This window comes from Phlebotomus papatasi, chromosome 1, assembly GCF_024763615.1.
Source record: "Phlebotomus papatasi isolate M1 chromosome 1, Ppap_2.1, whole genome shotgun sequence".
Taxonomy (NCBI): domain Eukaryota; kingdom Metazoa; phylum Arthropoda; class Insecta; order Diptera; family Psychodidae; genus Phlebotomus; species Phlebotomus papatasi.
The window spans coordinates 9322098-9339749 of record NC_077222.1 but is presented as its reverse complement, the minus strand read 5'-3'; the positions used below and the strand labels follow the sequence as shown (position 1 = coordinate 9339749).

At 32.8% G+C, this 17652-nt stretch overlaps 1 protein-coding gene across 1 annotated transcript in view; it reads right to left on the bottom strand.

Annotated features, from left to right (window-relative positions):
• LOC129798711 (modifier of mdg4) overlaps positions 1-17652 on the bottom strand; it is a 27699-nt gene extending 10047 nt beyond the window's left edge. The window contains exon 1 of the mRNA XM_055842004.1: positions 16849-17652. Coding sequence (XP_055697979.1) covers positions 16849-16885 — 37 coding nt within the window. The 5' untranslated portion in view covers positions 16886-17652. The remainder of the gene's footprint in view (positions 1-16848) is intronic.

Genomic DNA, 17652 nt, shown 5'->3' with positions numbered 1-17652 from the left:
GGAATTTATTTGAATCCCGAGATCGTCTGATAATTCTGACTATTTTTAACATCGTAAGTTTACGTTAAACAAGAACTCGTATAGGGGAGACTAGGGCAAAATTTGTCAAAACGAATATTTCAATATTCACTATTTTCTAAAATAAAAGAGACTGAGACTTGAAATTTTTATTATAGATAGCTTTCATGAACCTTCTTAAACTTACAAAGTTTCAAGGGATTCGAGGAAGGATTATATAAAAAAAATAATGAAATTTTGAGCCCTATTTTTGGAATATTTGGCTTACAGAAAATATCAATACTGATTAGCTCAATTTAAGCACATTTCTCGTTAAGATAGAGAAAAATTATTTTCGACAAAGTTGTAGAGGAATAAATTTTCTATAAAACTATGTCTATTTAATATTTTTAACGTTTGCGAGAGTTAAATGTCACAAATTATCCGAAGACTGACAAAATTTGCCCCAGCAATTTTGAGAATCTCCACAAAATCGACTTTTAGAAAATGATTCGAAAATCATATTTTTTTTCGAGATGAAGAAAAATAATCCTCTGTAATGTTGTAGATCAGTAAATTTCCTATAAGAATATGCTCATTATAAAACGTTTAAGTTTTCTCAGAGCTCATGAAAGAATTAAATATGCGTTTTGATAAGTTTTGCCCCAGTCTCTCCTACATGAATCGTATACAGGAGAAGCGCTGGAATGATCGACACTGAAGGTCGGATCGTCACCCTCAATCAAATGATTTTTTTTTTTAAATTAATCTCGGCTTTTCATCAATTGCCTTATCCGAAGTATTTTAGCATAAACAAATGGAACACATGTAGAGGTAAGTGGGGCACCTTTGAAATTCAGATTTTTCTCCTATTTTTAAATGGAATTGAGCCATACCATAATGTAATTTAGTTTCTCAATTAATTTGTGGAACTACATTATGTCATTATAAAGCTCAATTTTATTTAAAAATATGAGAAAAATCCCAATTTCAAAGCTGTCCCAAGTTCGAAGCTGGCCCACTTTCCTCTAAAATATAAGTCGTATAAAGCATACAATGATTTAAAAAAAAAATCAATTTAGTTTTGAGTGACAATTCTAACTGACAATTTTAATAATGAAAATATTGAAATTGTAAAAAACTTTAGATACTTAGGTGTAATTTTAGAAGAAAAATTAAACTTTGAAGATCATATAAGTAGTCTTGTTAAAAAGCTTTCAGCCCTAAAGAGCACTATTGCTACAAACAGATATAAAACAATTCCTAAGGAAATAAGAGAAATAATTTATTTTCTCTCTATGTGAATCCATCCTAAGCTATGGAGCCGAAATTTGGGGCTGTGCTAAAAAGACGCTTTTACGAAAAGTCAAAATATCTCAGAATAAATTAGTAAAGGTAATTTTAATTTATGATAAATACACTATGACTAAAAAACTTTATAAAGAACTAGATTTACCATCATTGGTAAAACCTAATAAAACTTCAACAAATACTGTAGATTCATAAAACAAAAAATAATATGATTCACACACAGAGTAAGTTAGAATTGTACAAACAGGAGAGACGAAACAAAGGAAATGTACTGAACGCGAAAGTTAGAACTATAAAATTCGGAATACGTTCTACCACAAAAATTAAAAAGAATTGGAAACACAATAAGGGAAGAGTACCCCGGATCGGAATGTTAAGAGACATTCTCCATATTTAGTTGAAAATATAATCCTCAAAACATTATTTTGTATTTTCATGTATGCTAATTGATACATTAGTGATCCCTTTAACTATATCTGTGCTTTCGAATTTTTAATTTTTATAATAAATTAATGAAAAATATGTGTAATTGCAAACTTGCACTCTGTACCTCGGATCGTCAGGAATTTAATCAGGTGTCTCAGGGAAAATTGGTTTTATAAATTAAATCTGAGCTAATGCACTGTATTCTTGTGAGAGTTAAATGGTAAAAATTAGCTAATAATTTTTTAAAAATCATTTAATTTGGAGCAACAATCTGTTATTAACTTGACGATCCGAGGAACACTGCCGATCGCTGGTGCTCTTCCCTTACATGTTAAAAAACTTAAAAAAAAACTAATTAGGGAAACACTGTAAGCTTTTCATCTGTTTGTAAGGGAAGGTCACAACTGAAAATCTAAGATTAAAAAAAAATGTATCAAATATAGTCTTAAGAAGGAATCTGTAGATCTAAAAGGCATGAAATAAACTGAAATCTAATCTAATCTAATTCGATCTTATAGGTGTTGATCCCTTAAGAGCTCTTTCTATACTAATCTTTTTAATCTATTTAGAACACAGCGGGTAGAATTAATCAGGAGTGAAATTAGAAAGTCAGTGGGACGTTATAGTTTTCCCTGGAAATTGAAAAGAATATGAACAAACTACTATTTATTCACAGTAAACTTCCACCCTATTAATTGAAATACTTATCAGTTTAATTCAAAAATATTTTTCACAAATTATAGGCAAAGAAAATTTTCATTTACTGACTAATTCTGCCTCGGTCTCCCCTAAATAGTTTTGTAAACAGTTTTGGTTCAATTAAATCATATTATGATATTTTCTATTTAATGACAAATTCGAGCATTTTGTAGAGTTTTATGCTCATACAGTAAAAGAATTGACGATTAAGAAAATTACTAGGGGAAAGTACTCTCCCTTTGAACGTTCATGCCTTCGAATAATGTGAATTTTAGTTTTCCTAAAATAATTACACACTTTAATTAAATATTAGTTAGTTTATTATCAATTATTGATAATTATGTGATAATTATGTGCAAGTCTCTTAGGAAAAGTAAAATAAATTCACATTATTCGAAGGCATTAACGTTTGAAGGGACAGTACTTTCCCCTAATGAAATTTCTAGGCGGTTCTGGGAGCTTTAATTTACAATATTTAAAAGTTTTTCGTGGAAAAAAAATATGGCAGAGTTACTTCACATCTCACCATTCATTATTTTCTACTCAAAATTTTTATATTTGATAAACCATATTATTGTGTTAAAGAAATAAGAATACAAGAGTTAAAATGAAAAGTTTAAGGATTTATCATTTTTCTTAATAGATAAACTTTAACCATTACAGGTAATTTCACGTTCAGGTGACTTCTTTATATTGTATGTTTAATAGACAATAATAGCTTCATTAATTTCATGAGAGACTAAATTTTTAGAAAACTTTCGACTTATGAACCGTAGACTTCAAATTAAGCTCAAAGATGATTTCGTGTTTCGGGTTTAATAATAATTTATTGGTCTTAAAATTGAAGTTATTCATAGCGTAACTAATCCACAGGTCTAATAATGGTTTTAGAATAAAGATTTAAACTTGCTCCTGAAGCATCTCAAATTCGAAACCGTCAGGATAATCATTGACTTTTATGAATCTGATGGATTTATTGACTGTATTCTATCTTAAGTCAAAATTCCTCTAAAAGAATCTTCCCCGTTATGAAATTTCATTCAATAATAATCAATATTTGTTACTGAAGATTTAATTTAGCTTGAATCCTCTCTTTGTAAAGGATTAATCCCAATTGAAGATATTTCATGAATAATAATTTAATCCTGGATTTTAAAAATCAATGATAAAACCGATAAAACATTGAAGGGTGTAATATAGGTTTCACAACTAAATTCTAGCCATATGGCTTAACTTTTCTAGTTCCTTTTCAGGCAAGATTTTTTTCAAGGAAGGTACATTTTCCATTTAGTTTTCTGAAAACATCTAAAATTGTTTTTTTTTTCAGGATTTCGAGACAATCGGGTACTGGGTTAAACTTCTAGTCTAAAAACCGTATAACGGTATAAAAAACAGATATGAAAATAAATACAAGTTCAAAATTTCTGTAAAAAGATATTTTAAAAATTATACAAGTTCCAAGACGTGACTAAACCTTAGACTTGAATAGAACAAAAATTTTATTAGAATGTAAAAAGTTTAGATAGGGTTCTTAAACCAAGGTCTTTCAGGCTGATTTTTTCAATGCTGTTTGGTGAAAAAGAATCATTGCACTAAATTAAAAGACTCAAAAAAATAAATGATAAAATTTATAATCTCAATTCTGAAATAAATCTTTAAAAAGCATTAATTCTTTTAGTTGGTAAAGACTAATTCCCATTTACTGATAAGAGGTTTAAAAGTCTATTTATTTAAAATTGTGAAATTTTTGTAAGCAGTAGGAAAATGCAGAAAATTTCAAAATAACAAAGCTAAAATAGTTCTGCCAAAATTCTGTAAGTAAATTATACAACTAAGTTCTGGATATATTATTTTTTTAAGTTTTCTTAATCTCAGATCTTAGGCATGTTTTTATTTTGATTTATCAAGTTTTCCATTTAAAAAAAAAATAAAAAAACCAATCTTGTAAGTACATAGAGATTCTATTTCATTTAGAATTTTTCTGCACTTGCAGGTTGTATAAAAATTTCAGAGATTCATATGTAAGATCGAGGTTTATACAAGCTTCAGACATAAGGCTTAGATATATGGCTTTTGGAAAATTTTGACAAGGAATTGGTTTTTGGGGGTAAAAGATTCATTAGATTCTAAAAAATCAGTAAAATTCCTTGTTGCTTGGAATCTTGAGATCTTCAGGAGCTGGGTTAAACCTCTAGCCTGAAGACTGCTTAAGTTTCTCGATTTTAGTTTATAAAACATGTAGCTGTAGGGTAAGATGGAGTAATTCGTAATTATGTCTAATTTGGAATTTAGAAATTTTCTCACTTTTTCAGATGGTCAGAAAGAGAAAGAAAATCATGAAGAAGTACAAGATTTTATATTTTAAGAGTATTTCTTCGTTGTTTTTTCCTTTTTCGATCTCATACTGTTAGGAAATCTCAAAGTTCCGAATTAGACTTGATAAAGCTATCTAGTAAAGCCGACTAGCCGACTAGTAAAGCTATCTTCTGCTTAATTAAGAGGAGCGTAGGAGGAATCGACACCGAAGGTCGGGTAATCACTTCAAAATACAGTGTTTTGTTTTTTTTTATTTACCACTTTTTATGAATTATCTTTTGCATAATGTGTTCCACTAGTCTAATGCAACATGCTTTGCGTAAGACAATTGGTAAAAAAGCAGTGAATACATTTCAATAAAAATTATTTTATTTTGGAATAAGAATCCGTCCAATCCGTCCGTCACAGACGAATATACCAATTACTGAAAATCTTAATTTGCTTAATAACAAGCAACATAAAATTCTATTTCAAAATAGTTTGTTTTTAATATCGCCAGTTAAAAAATAAGTGTCAATATTAAGCTAGAAGAATGTTTGAGATAATAAGAATGATAAGTTCTAATAATCTATCTTATCTATTTCACCGTATTGTTACATGTAAGATTTGTATATTAATATTAAGAAAAGACGTAAGGGGGGAGGGTGTACAAAAATACTAAATTTCTAATGAAAAAATACGTGCGTCACAAAAGGTGCCCATTCGTAAAATAATCAGGAAGATATTGCTTTCCGTATGAATTGTTATCTGAACCATCGGAAAAGCAATTCGAGCAATTTTACATGCGTGCCAACTGTGTTTCGTGCAGTTTTCGAGTAGTTTCCATTGCCGACTTTGCCAAATCAAACATTTGCAACTTATTTTGGCAATCTCGCAATTCACAAAGAATTAATATTTATATTAATCTTATATATCACACTACGGTCAATTTCAATAATACGGTAGTGTTATGATTAACCACATAAACCATCACCCTTAATAAATTTGTATTTTTTAATATTCTAGCACTTGAGTGCCAACTGTGTTTCGTGCACTTTTCGAGTAGTTTCCATGTCTGCCAACTTTGTACGGCAGTGTTTGGGGTTGAAAAGTGCTAGTCAGAGGCAAAATCAAATACTTGCAATCTTTTTTGACATTCTCGTAGTTCAGAAAGTATTAATAATTAGGTGGTGTGAGGCATCTTCGAAGTAAGGTACCTTTGTAATTTCTTTTTTTCGTTTCAAATAGAACTGGATTTTACTATGCTAGAATTTAGTACTATGAACCAATTGTAAAGCTTAATTTCATAACAAAAATGCTCAGTTCCATTAAAAAATAGGAGAAAAAAATCCATATTTCAAAAGCAGTTTAATTCACCGTGGTATTACATATAAGATTAATACTAAGAGTATGAAAAAAAACGGAATAAGAGGTGTATAGTATGCAAAATTTCAAATGGAAAATCACGTATGTAAGAAAGAGTACACTCTAGTGGAGTAAAATGATAAGTAAGATATTATTGTTCGTAGTAATTGTTTTCTGAATCGTATTACAGGAAATTCGAGCAATTTTCCATGCGTGCCAACTGTGATTCGATCAGTTTTCGAGCAAAACGCGAGAGAGAGGCAACATAAAAACACTTGCCATCTTTTTTTTTTTGATATTCTCGCAGTTCAGAAAGTATAAATCTTAATATTACAGTAGACTCTCGCTAATTCGGCTCTTATAAAATCAAGCTAGTTTTTAATTCGTGCAGCAGTTAAATTTGAAAAAAGTTTGTTGACATTTTCAAGTTTGATTCAAATGAAGCAAATACACTCAAATTTGTCATGATTTGTCTTAGTTCTGATGTGTTTTTTCATTATTAAGTGGTTTTCATGAAATTCATCATAAATATGAGTATGTGAACTCAATATGTGTATGCAGATGAATAAAAAATCGTTGCATTTCAAAAAATTTGTCTCCCGAATTTCTCTCTAATTCGGGTGACATTTTGGTCCGAAATGCCCGAATTTGAGAGAGTCTACTGTATTCTTATATGTGACATGGTCATCAAAGGTGCCCCACTTCGTCCTTCTAATGACACTTCTAAATGACACTACGGTATGTTGCAAAAATAAGGTAGTGGAATAAGTACTCTGAAAAAAATGTTTTGTTAAATTAACAAGACAAGTTTGTAAAAAGGATGTTCTTCCATACAGAATATGGAAAAGTTTTGCCAAATCGGTGGCCAACTGGATCTTGTTAAAAGTTTGTCAAAAGGGTGTTTTTTCCATGTAAAATACAAGAAAAAGTTTTGTTAAATTGGTAAATAACATCCTTTTAACAAAATTTCAACAAAATCCATTTGTTCGTTTAACAAAACATTTTTTCAGAGTAGCCATAACCCTTAATAAATTTGTAGTTTTTTAATATTCTAGCACAATGAAAGTATTTGATCAATATTTTGTAAACGCATTTTTGAAGTAACGTGATAATTTATGAAGCTTTAATCTTGACTCTTAGATCCTTGGCAATAAGGGTACAGGGACTTTTCAAGAGGTTTTCGGAAACCAGAACTCTGAATTGTCAAAATCCCGAAAATGATGATATTATATAGAGTGCAGGTGCAATTTTTTTTTAATTTTTATTATTATGGGAGTAGCTATGACATTTTTAAGAATATCGGAATTTGGCTTTAGGAATTTTAGTTCTTTCTGGATTCTGACCGTAGCCTATGATATCATATCATAATTAAAGAATTCGCGACTTCATGTCGTGTTTAATGTTGCCATAGGGGTAAAGCGGTTATCGGACTAAGGGTTTATTACTGTTATCGATGATATTGAAGTTCCGAATAACAAGCAATTACAGACATTTTTCTAAATAGATTAATTGACTTAAATAAAGCCTAAGTCAAATCAATAAACCCGATAAACCTTTGATCTGAAGTCCATGTAACACTACCCTAATTTTATTCCAGATGATGGATTCTTGGTTATCGTAAACAAGGTTAAGAGTTAAGGTAGACATAATCAAATAGTCTTTGCCGTCAATAACTTTTTTTGCCAACATTTCTCATTATGCAAATACACTTGTCCCCCTGACTGATAGAGTCTCTCTGAGACGTTACCAATTTTCTAAGTTCCAATTCTAATCAGACAAACACCTAAGAAAGGCGTCGTTGAAATGAGTTTTTGGGTCAAGCATTTAACAAAATGTTCCACAAAATTCTCATTTAGAGAAGAGAGCATCGAAATGACTTAGCATATAGAGAAAACATATGTTGTGTGAAGATGAGTCTCTTGTGCTATGTATGTAGTTATAGAATTTTCTACATGAGACACTTTAACGGTGTGTAGAAAAATGAGTGTTTACAGTGTAAAATAATTTCACATCCAACTGAGTGTGATTTTAATGTGCAACACAATCCGAAGGGAAAACTCTGAAGAAAGAAGCATCGTGAAAAGTTGGTAAGTGTGAATTTAGATCAGAACCCGGAGACACGATGGCAACAACAATAAATAAAATATGAAAATGCCATTGTATGCGTGAAGCGCCAGCAGAAGATGGTGCAAGAGAGAGAGAAAGAACGGAATAAGAAAAAGAAGAGTGTCTTAAACAAGAAATAATAATAAAAAAAAAAATAAAGAAAAACAGCCAAAGAAGATGAAGAGGAAGATGAGTAAAAATCTCAACTCTTTATTTGCATTTGGTTGTTGTGGTCGACCACGAAATGTGGGACAGTAACATTCTGATGGACTGAGGTAGATTTCTATCAGATGCCCCAAAAATATTTGACATAGATTTTCGACCACTACGGAACTTGATCGCTACGAAACTAGCTAAATATGCATAATTTGAAAATCTGTCGTCATCTGACACTGCCTTAAGTGGCCAACACGTGGATGACTACCGTATCGAAGGGAGGAGTGAGAGTCAGTGTCGACCTTACTATTAATTGCCCAATTAGGGGTCCCAGGTTCCAGGTAGCAAAAAGCATTAGGAGTCCCATTAAAAGATTCTCCTCTCATTGAGAATTTTCACCATAATACAACACAACCCATTAATATCCGGGAGTCATATGTCTCCTCTTTGTGGCTCTCTCCTGACCAATTTTTTGGGTGAAATTGAAGCAAAGTGAGAAGAATTCTTGGCGATTTTTTCTTCTTCCACCTCTTTCTTTCACTCTCTTGTTATTTTCTTCTTCATTGTGTGGCACTTTTTTTCTGTAATCTTTCTCTTTCTCTCCCTTGTGTCTTATCCGTCCGAAAAAACTTCAATCTCCACTCTGTGTCTGGGCTCTGAGACTCTCTTTGCTTGGGTGTTCATCAGTTGCCCTACTTTTTGCCATTCAACAGTCGCGGACGTACTTTACAATACTAACTCCCATTGTATATCAATATATGTATAAAATATACCATTTTATGGTGAAGTGTGTTCGATTAAATTGTAAAAATATGGTAAAAGGTTTTTTTCTCCACCTCCTCTCCTTTTTGGCTCTCTTCGGGCTACCACTGTTTTGGACCAAGAGTTGAAAAAAAAAAACGCGGGAAACTCTTGACAACCAAAATATCAGTTCGCGCGTTTTCACTTAGAACGGCACCTGAATTTTTTTACGTATTCTCAAAAAACATTGGTATAAAACCGATAATAGGCTTGAAATCATATGATTACTCGTAAGGGAAGAGAACCAGCGATCGGCAGTGTTCCTCGGATCGTCAGGTTATTACCATATTGTTGCACCAATTCAAATGAATTTTTAAAAATTGTTAGCTACTTTTTACCATTTAACTCTCATAATAATGCACTGCAATAACCCAGATTTAATTTATAAAACCAATTTTCTGTGAGACACCTGATTAAATTCGTGACGATCCGAGGTACAGGATACATAGTTGTAATTACACCTATTTTTTATTAAGTTATTATAAATATGTAAAATTCAAATGTACAGATATAGTTAAATGGATCACTAATATACCGATTAGTATACACAAAAATACCAAATAGTATTTTGAGGCTTATATTTTCAACTAAATATCGGGCATGTCTCTTAACATTCCGATCCGAGGTGCTTTTCCCTTATATCTTATTTAGTGTTAACCCTCTGTACTAGCTAAATGAATTCAGATACATTTTTCTTATATTATAATACAAAGAATAAAGATGAAAGTGTCACAGAAAGCTAGATATATCTAGCGAAAATCAGATAGTAGAATTAACCAAGAATAAAGGCCAGTGGTCCTGCCAAAGAATTCAATAATGCATAAAAATTCAGGCTTCAAAACCAGTAGTTGAGTCGATTTGGTCTCGTCTTACCCTAAAGCAGTTAACCTAGTTCTCGAATGGTTCAAATTCCTAGACTTGTTTCTAAACAAAAAGCAATTTTGTTTAGAAACAAAAAGAAAAAGAAAACAAAAAGATAGCGAGTGTTTTATCTTGCCGCCTTCTCTCACTTTCTCACTGCGTTCAAAATTGACAGGCATGGAAACTTCTCGAAAACTGCAAGAAACACAGTTGGCATCCATGGAAAATTGCTAGAATCATCTGACTGAGAAAGTTTAGAAAACAATAACCCATTCAGTCAATGTACCAGGAATACTTGAGATAGAATGTTCATATTTTGAGATTACTTTCCAACAGCCCCTGTCCAACACACATCTTAACGGTCACGGAATTTAAATTCTGTGCATTAATTCGTTACAAACTCTATTGCTTTAGATAGAGTAACTATCCGAGAAAACAAATTTTCAATTAGAATCCAAATCCGGAAAGAGGAAAGAGGCCAATTTTAACATATTCGACGGGATGTCAAATTTTTCGCTCGCCATTTTGAGCAAAAATTTTGCATGACCTTCCGCGAAGCAAGAAAACAATAACAAGATGTATTTTCTTCTCTGTCGGACTATATTTCCAAAGTAATTGAAGAACTAAAGTTACTAAAAATCTATTTCCGACAGCTATTCGGATAATAATTGCCCAGGTATAAATTATCTAAAATCACTCAATTTGCGTATGATGTATAATACCATGGTAAGGAATGGGTTAATGAAGAATAATATCTTACTGATCGTACAACTCTCCTATTGTAGACCCTTTCTAACACTCATATTTTTCTATTTAAATTTTTGTATACTATACACCTCTTCGGTTTTTCTTAATTTATGTGATATCACGGTTAAAATTAGGATAAGACAAAAACAGGGAGGTATAGTATGCTAAATTTTAAATAGAAAAACCAGTGTGCTAGAAAGCAGGATACACACTAGTGCAGTAATACAATCAGTAAGATACAGTGGTGTCTATATGGTGTCGATGCACAGCTTTTGTGTCGGTTGCATTCAAAATCAATTTGTTTACATTTTAAAAAAGTAAATAAAAAATTATTTTCTTGGTAACTAATTTTTCACAATTCTCAATTCAATATTGTGTGTATTGAAGTACAACTTATTCGTCAATTCCTTAAATTAGTTGTTTTATTTAAGAGGTTTCATTACTTCTTTAAGAATTCTATTACGCTTTTTGTGAGATCATTTCAAAACCATAGTTCAATAAGGCAACTTATTCGCTAATTAGGGATTTTGTTTAAAAGTCCAATCTCAAAATAACGTTTTCCCAAATATTTAGTCTTTTAAGAAATTAAAACAGTTAAGCCACAGGGATAAACCTCAGAAAATAGAATCTAGAAAAAACTTTAAAAATCGCTGAAAAAAAATGTTTATTATAAAATTGAGAAATTTCATTGTATTACAACGATAATAACTTTTAAAATTCTTTCTCTCCCGTACATAAATTTCGGATCTATGCCACTGTTAAGGTAAAAAAGAAATGAACAAAAGTACGTTAATCACGTAACAGGTAAAAAGATTTAATGAGAAAGAGTTGAACTAAATTATCTTCCCAATATCGATTAAACAGCAATCCTAGCATTTTTGCATTTTATTGGCTTTTCTTTAAGTTTGAGCGGGACATTAACAAAGGCCCCATAACCACTTTTATAAATTTTAAGTTATCTTTTGCTTTATTTCAATCGACGAATAAAACACGAATTTCAATAAGGCTTGACGTAGTATGAATAAGAAATAAGTCAGACTTATTTGGTAAAAGTGAAAGTACTTTTAAATTCTGAAAGTTTTAGTTTTCGGCTATCTTTTCACATTCCCTTTCTTTTCATATCAAAAATATCATCAGAATTCTGAGTTAATCTGAACGTAAAACCATTTAAAATCTTACATTTTTGCGTACACATTACTACAGATCCCAACTTTTCCTGTAAATTGTTTGATAAATCTGTTTTCTAAAATTATGTTTATCTTTTGGATTATCAGTCGTCTCCTGAAGGACCTTACCATGGAAACTTTGAATAGGGATCATCTTATATTCTTCATTAAACTTCTAATTAATAAATTAGTTTTTTAGTAGCATTGTCAGTTCTGAGTATCTTGGAATTTGAAAAACTGCTTTGAAAGAAAGAATCTGAATCATTTCCGCAGATACCCACCCGGCAAATTCTGCAGAATTCTGCAGAAATTCGTCAGATTTGAATTACTAACTGCCGAAAAATCAGCAGAATTTCTGCAGAATTTTGTTCTAAGGTGGATCCGATCGTTGTATGAAAATTCTGCAGAATTTTCTGCAGAATTTCTATAGAAAATTTTAAAATTATCGGCAGAATTTCTTTAGAATATTTAGATGATTTCTACATTTCTTCTACCCTTTCTAATGTTTCTAAACATTATTTTAACTACATAAAAATATGTATTTCAATTTATTTAAAATTCAATTTTTATTCAAAAATTTTACGTGAATACTCTCTTTTTTTTACAATATTATTATAATGTTATAATACAATATTATTAAATCAGCCATAATAGAAAATACGAAGGGGAAGAAAATGCTTAGAAAACGCGAAAGAAATTCGCGATGCTCACGAAGTCGCACGACAATCCCGAAGCCACACGAAGTATCCGGTTGAATGACAAGAAACGTTAAAATTTCAAAAGTGCAGAATTGCAGATCGAAGTTTTGCTGGGTAAAGTCCCTTGCGTTATTTTGAATCCACAAAGACTGATTGGCTGTGTTCAGTAAAATAACCTTTCAAAGTGATAAAATCAATCCAAAGCCAAGCTAAACCTATTCGAAAATCTACCGGAAGCCTAAAGTGCAAATTCACGTACTCGCTTCCATAGCGGTGATTGTTATGTCATTTAGAATTTCGGTATTCTTGACACTTCAATCGTCAACGAATATAAACAACAGTGTAAACTTTTGCTGCAAAAAACGAATTTTTATAAAGTTTTGTGGAATTTCAGGATGGCACAACGTTCGAGTTGCTGTTTCAGTAAAATAAATATTCTTTTCATGAACTTGTTCAGTTTTGTGTAACCCGTCCGTCGGTTTAAACCAGAGACGTGCAAGAACCGTTGAAACCGAATAAACGCCAAATGAAACATATAGGTCAATGGACAAAACGCTACTATAACAAACTTATTTTGACGTTAATTCGGTTTCAACGGTTTTTGCACACCTCTGGTTTAAACATTCGAACTTCCAACGGATTTTTAGGTCTCTCCGATTTATCTTCGAATTGGTACAGGAAAAAAACATCAAACGCAGAGAGTTCTCAAATCGGGAAGGTTATTACAGATCAAGAGGCTTGGGTACACAGTTTACCTTGTCCCTAGGGTTAGCCCTCTGAGTTGGAGATGAGCATAAGATTTTAAGAAGAGCATTAATGTCCCCTACGATGGTACGCTCTCAGTAGAACGTCGATAGTCGGTTAATCCTCAGCTATGAATACGTCAACATACCCTTAGCAAGAGCAACCTTGTTTTGTCATCACCACCTGTCATACAACTGTGCGTAGTTTCTAAGTCCTCGATCGATTTTGTTCTTACAGTAACTCTTTTTGTTATATAGAACGATTAATAATTTCGTACCTAAGTAGTCGTTATGAATTTTAGGGCAGCATCACATTGACAACAAAATGCTCGCCGTAGCCTCACCGTATTTCGTTAATTTCCGCATTTTCATTGCAATTTTTACGCAAATTCTCGATTACCGTATTACCTTATCTCTTATTCGGTGGCACTAGGTGAAAATAATAGAAGAAAATTGAAGAAGTAAAACGAAAATACGATAATTATTGCTCACCGTTTATCGTATTTTCGTTTTATTTCCTCAATGTTCTTATATTATTTTCACCTAGTGCCACCGAGAATGAGATAAGGTAATACGATAATCGAGAATTTGCGTAACAATTGCAATGAAAATGCGTAAATTAACGAAATACAGTGAGCATTTTACTGTCAATGCGATTCTGCCCTTAATTGAGACACCCTTTTATCTTTAGTACCGCAAACCACTTTATAACTAGACTTATACCAGCATGCGCATAGTGCGCAACAGGAATATTTTAGGATGATACACTATACCAGAGGTGTGCAAGAACCGTTGAAACCGAATAAACGTCAAAATAAGTTTGTTCAGTTAACGTTTTGACCATTGACGTCCAAGTTTCATTTGACGTTTGTTTGGTTTCAAACGGTTCTTGCACACCTCTACACTATACACTGTTTATAACTTAAATAGTTTAGATCAGTTGAGGTTTAATGAATACATCTGGCAATACCTGAGTAGAGAACCTATCCCTAACTGTGCACTTGTTACCGAAACTAGATTCTACCTATCACATGAGGTTATCACCTATCTCACATGGATTCATAATGTGGAAACCTACTCTAAACTTCATATCAAGATAATTTCTTCGCAAACACTTGTGCCGTTCTAAGTGAAAAGGTGCGCAATCGTACTCATACAGTTGCGTCTTTCTATTCAATTTCCTGAATCTCTGTTCTCATCTCCTCTCCAAAACTTTCTTTCTTGGTCCTCCCCTGTTTCATTTGGCAAAAACCATCATGAGAGGGATTCTTCTTCTCCATTCCCTTTCCCAAGCATCTTCTGCTCCTTGTTCGAGATTCATCTGTCCCTTTGGTTCAATACATCGTCCTTCTTTGACGTTCTTTTCCCATCCCAAATAAAGACGAAAATGATTTGGTAGCTTTTTCTTGCGTTATTGCATCTTTGGCTCTTTCTTCGACTCTTGGACCGTTTTTTTTTTTTACTTCATACATCTTATGCCCTCTCCACCATTGAAGCATTCTCACTTCTTGTGGATTTTTGCCCATAATATGAAAGAAAATATACATATATGTATATCAAATACATGGAGGACGGAGAAAAGATTTCTTCTTCTGTGCGAAGCAAAATAAATTGGCTCGTTTTGTTCGGCGGGGGCTAGCGGGACGAGGGGGCCAATATGGTGAGGAGGCCCAAGAGCTGCAGATGAAGATAACACACGAGTGAAATTGCGCTCAGGCTAAGATAGAAATTACAAACAGACCAGCAACAAGTAGAAATGTAAAGAATGCCTTACATAGTAGTTGCACACAGTCAAAAGACAAGTCTCTCTTCTATAAGATCTCTCTCATGGAGAAGATGGATGGAGCAGAAAAAAAAAGAAAGAAGTGAGAAGCGGGACAAGATTTTCTTCTTGTTGATTATCTCTTGTGTGAGCACAGAAATCATAACCCAATAATATTAATAATAGTAGAGTAAGTGCCAATTGTCCTATAACTTGGGAGTGTTTGGTAGAGTCATCTCGTTCTAGCACCCCAAATGCGTACCGTCAAAATCTTCAGCCAATCATCCTTTAGGATTTGGCTAAGGATGTGATTTCCTGGAATTTATCCGGAACTACATAGGCCCTAATCTAGCTCATTTGATAGTTCAATTGTTCTCCGTTAAGAGTACGAAAATTTTTGCTCTCTCAGTACTTCTTCACTCTCTTGGAATATTTAATGAAGAGAAATTTTCTATCCTTAATCGCACTTTTTTCTCTTCTGTCTTGCTTCTTCTTCTTCTATACCTTTTTGGCATGGGAAAGAGTTTGGAATTGAAGAAAAAAGAAATTCATTGAAGAATCTTCAATGAATTTCTTAAGACCTATACAAAATTTCTTTCTCGACTTTTCTTTCTCTTTAAACATGAATTTCCAATTGACACGCGCAGCCACAACTTATGTATATAGTTTCTGTCTCAAAAAATTCATCGAAAAGAAGAGACATATAAATTGGAAATGAAAGAAAATGCAAAATATGAGACACTTCTCTCTCTCTCTCTATTTCCTCGTAGTTTAATGACTACATTTCAGAAGTTGCATATTTGAAAGAAAACCTTTTTATCGTATCTTTAACAAAGTTGACCATCTTTTCTCTATTTCTTCATTTTGTATGGGTCCCCCCCCTACTCCCCTGATATTGGGTACCTTGGTGTGGACAGTGGAATGTGTGGCAACTAGAAATGGGCAAACAGCGCAGAACATCATCGATAAATAGAAAGAAATTAATACATATTTTAATATTATTTTGTCGTCGAAGAAACTTTCACCTGCTGCCTATTTTCTAGTACAGGAGGAACTGTGCCAGCAATATATTGGCATCTTGCTCATATACACGCGAATAGCCCCGTTTTCTTCTTCTCAATCAACCCAACATCTTCTTTCTCTCCTTCACCCATTGATATGTTGGCCTATGTCTCTGGCAAAGAAGAAATTTTTCGTACTTCTCTCCAAAGAAATTGCTCCAGGAGGAGTAGAGTAGGGGTCCCCATGAGTGTATTTTCTCAAAAGAAATCCCATTGAAGATTTTTTTTGTCTTCGGAGTTAGAGAGAGAACCTTTGAAAATTTTGTGGAATTGGTATGGGAGCTAAATTGTCCAACTAGATAAGAAGTTCACACACTTGATTATCGCATGAAAAAAACTGATAATGTATGTGACGGTCAGAAGGTTCTCAAAAACCCAGGAATCCCCTATCTATCTCTCTCTAGCACAAGCCTATTCCCATCTCTTCCTCGCACTCCTTTTATCCATAAGTCAGCCAAAAATGAGAGCGAGAGAGAGTTCTACATTGTAGGCACAGAAGTAATACAATGTGGAGCACCCAAGATCCCCCCAGTAACATATATTTCCGTGTGTACTTCTTCATTTAGGCAGATGAGGGCGCGGGGGAGAGGAAGGGGGAGGCTGCCCTAAGAGGACAAAAAATTTATCTAGGTTGAAAGAAATAGAAATACTTACAGCAATATCGTATAGATTGACAATTTGGCTGTGGCATTTTGACTTTGATCCGAGAAAACTGTGCTATATCCAGTTTGGTAATCACTATTTGTCCACTCCTTGATTAAAATTTATTTTTTCAAGTTTTTAGTTTTTTTATTTATTTGTAAACTTTTTACTGTCCGTAGGTTCAAACGAAAAAAAAAAGATAGGTAGAGGGAGAAAAGAAAATGCAAGACGAAGAGATAAGTGGTTTTGTAGCAGATTGGTAATTATTAGATTAATTAGAAAAAAGAAATGTATTTTATATCCACACTTGTTGAGCAAATAAACTAAAATAATATACACAGTGTGTAGAAATTTTTTTTTACAGTTATCTGCTATCTCTCTCTCACGCGCCGAAGAGAAATTGTTCTAAATAACACTTTGAGCACACTTTCTAAGAATGAGGTTAGAATCGCACACACATTGTCTCCCCCCAAAGTTGATGATGAAAAAATGATCTGACCAATGTGGGATTTACACCAAATTTTCAAGATTTTTCTTTTATTTTTTCTTTTGTTTTCGAGCAAAGAAAATTATCGTAAAGTTCTTCACTGAAATACTGGATCAATTGGAAAATTCCAATAGCTCTGCATGATTATTTTCACTTGTTATTGGGTATTTTCACAAATTTTTCGAATAATATTAATACTTTTCACAGCTGGCTATGTCAAAACCCAAAAAAGTTCGTCCGCACTCAGCAACATCACACACTACATTGAAAATTTCTCAAATCTTCGCACACTTCCCCGTCTTCTTTTCTCTTCCATTGAAATTCCCCAG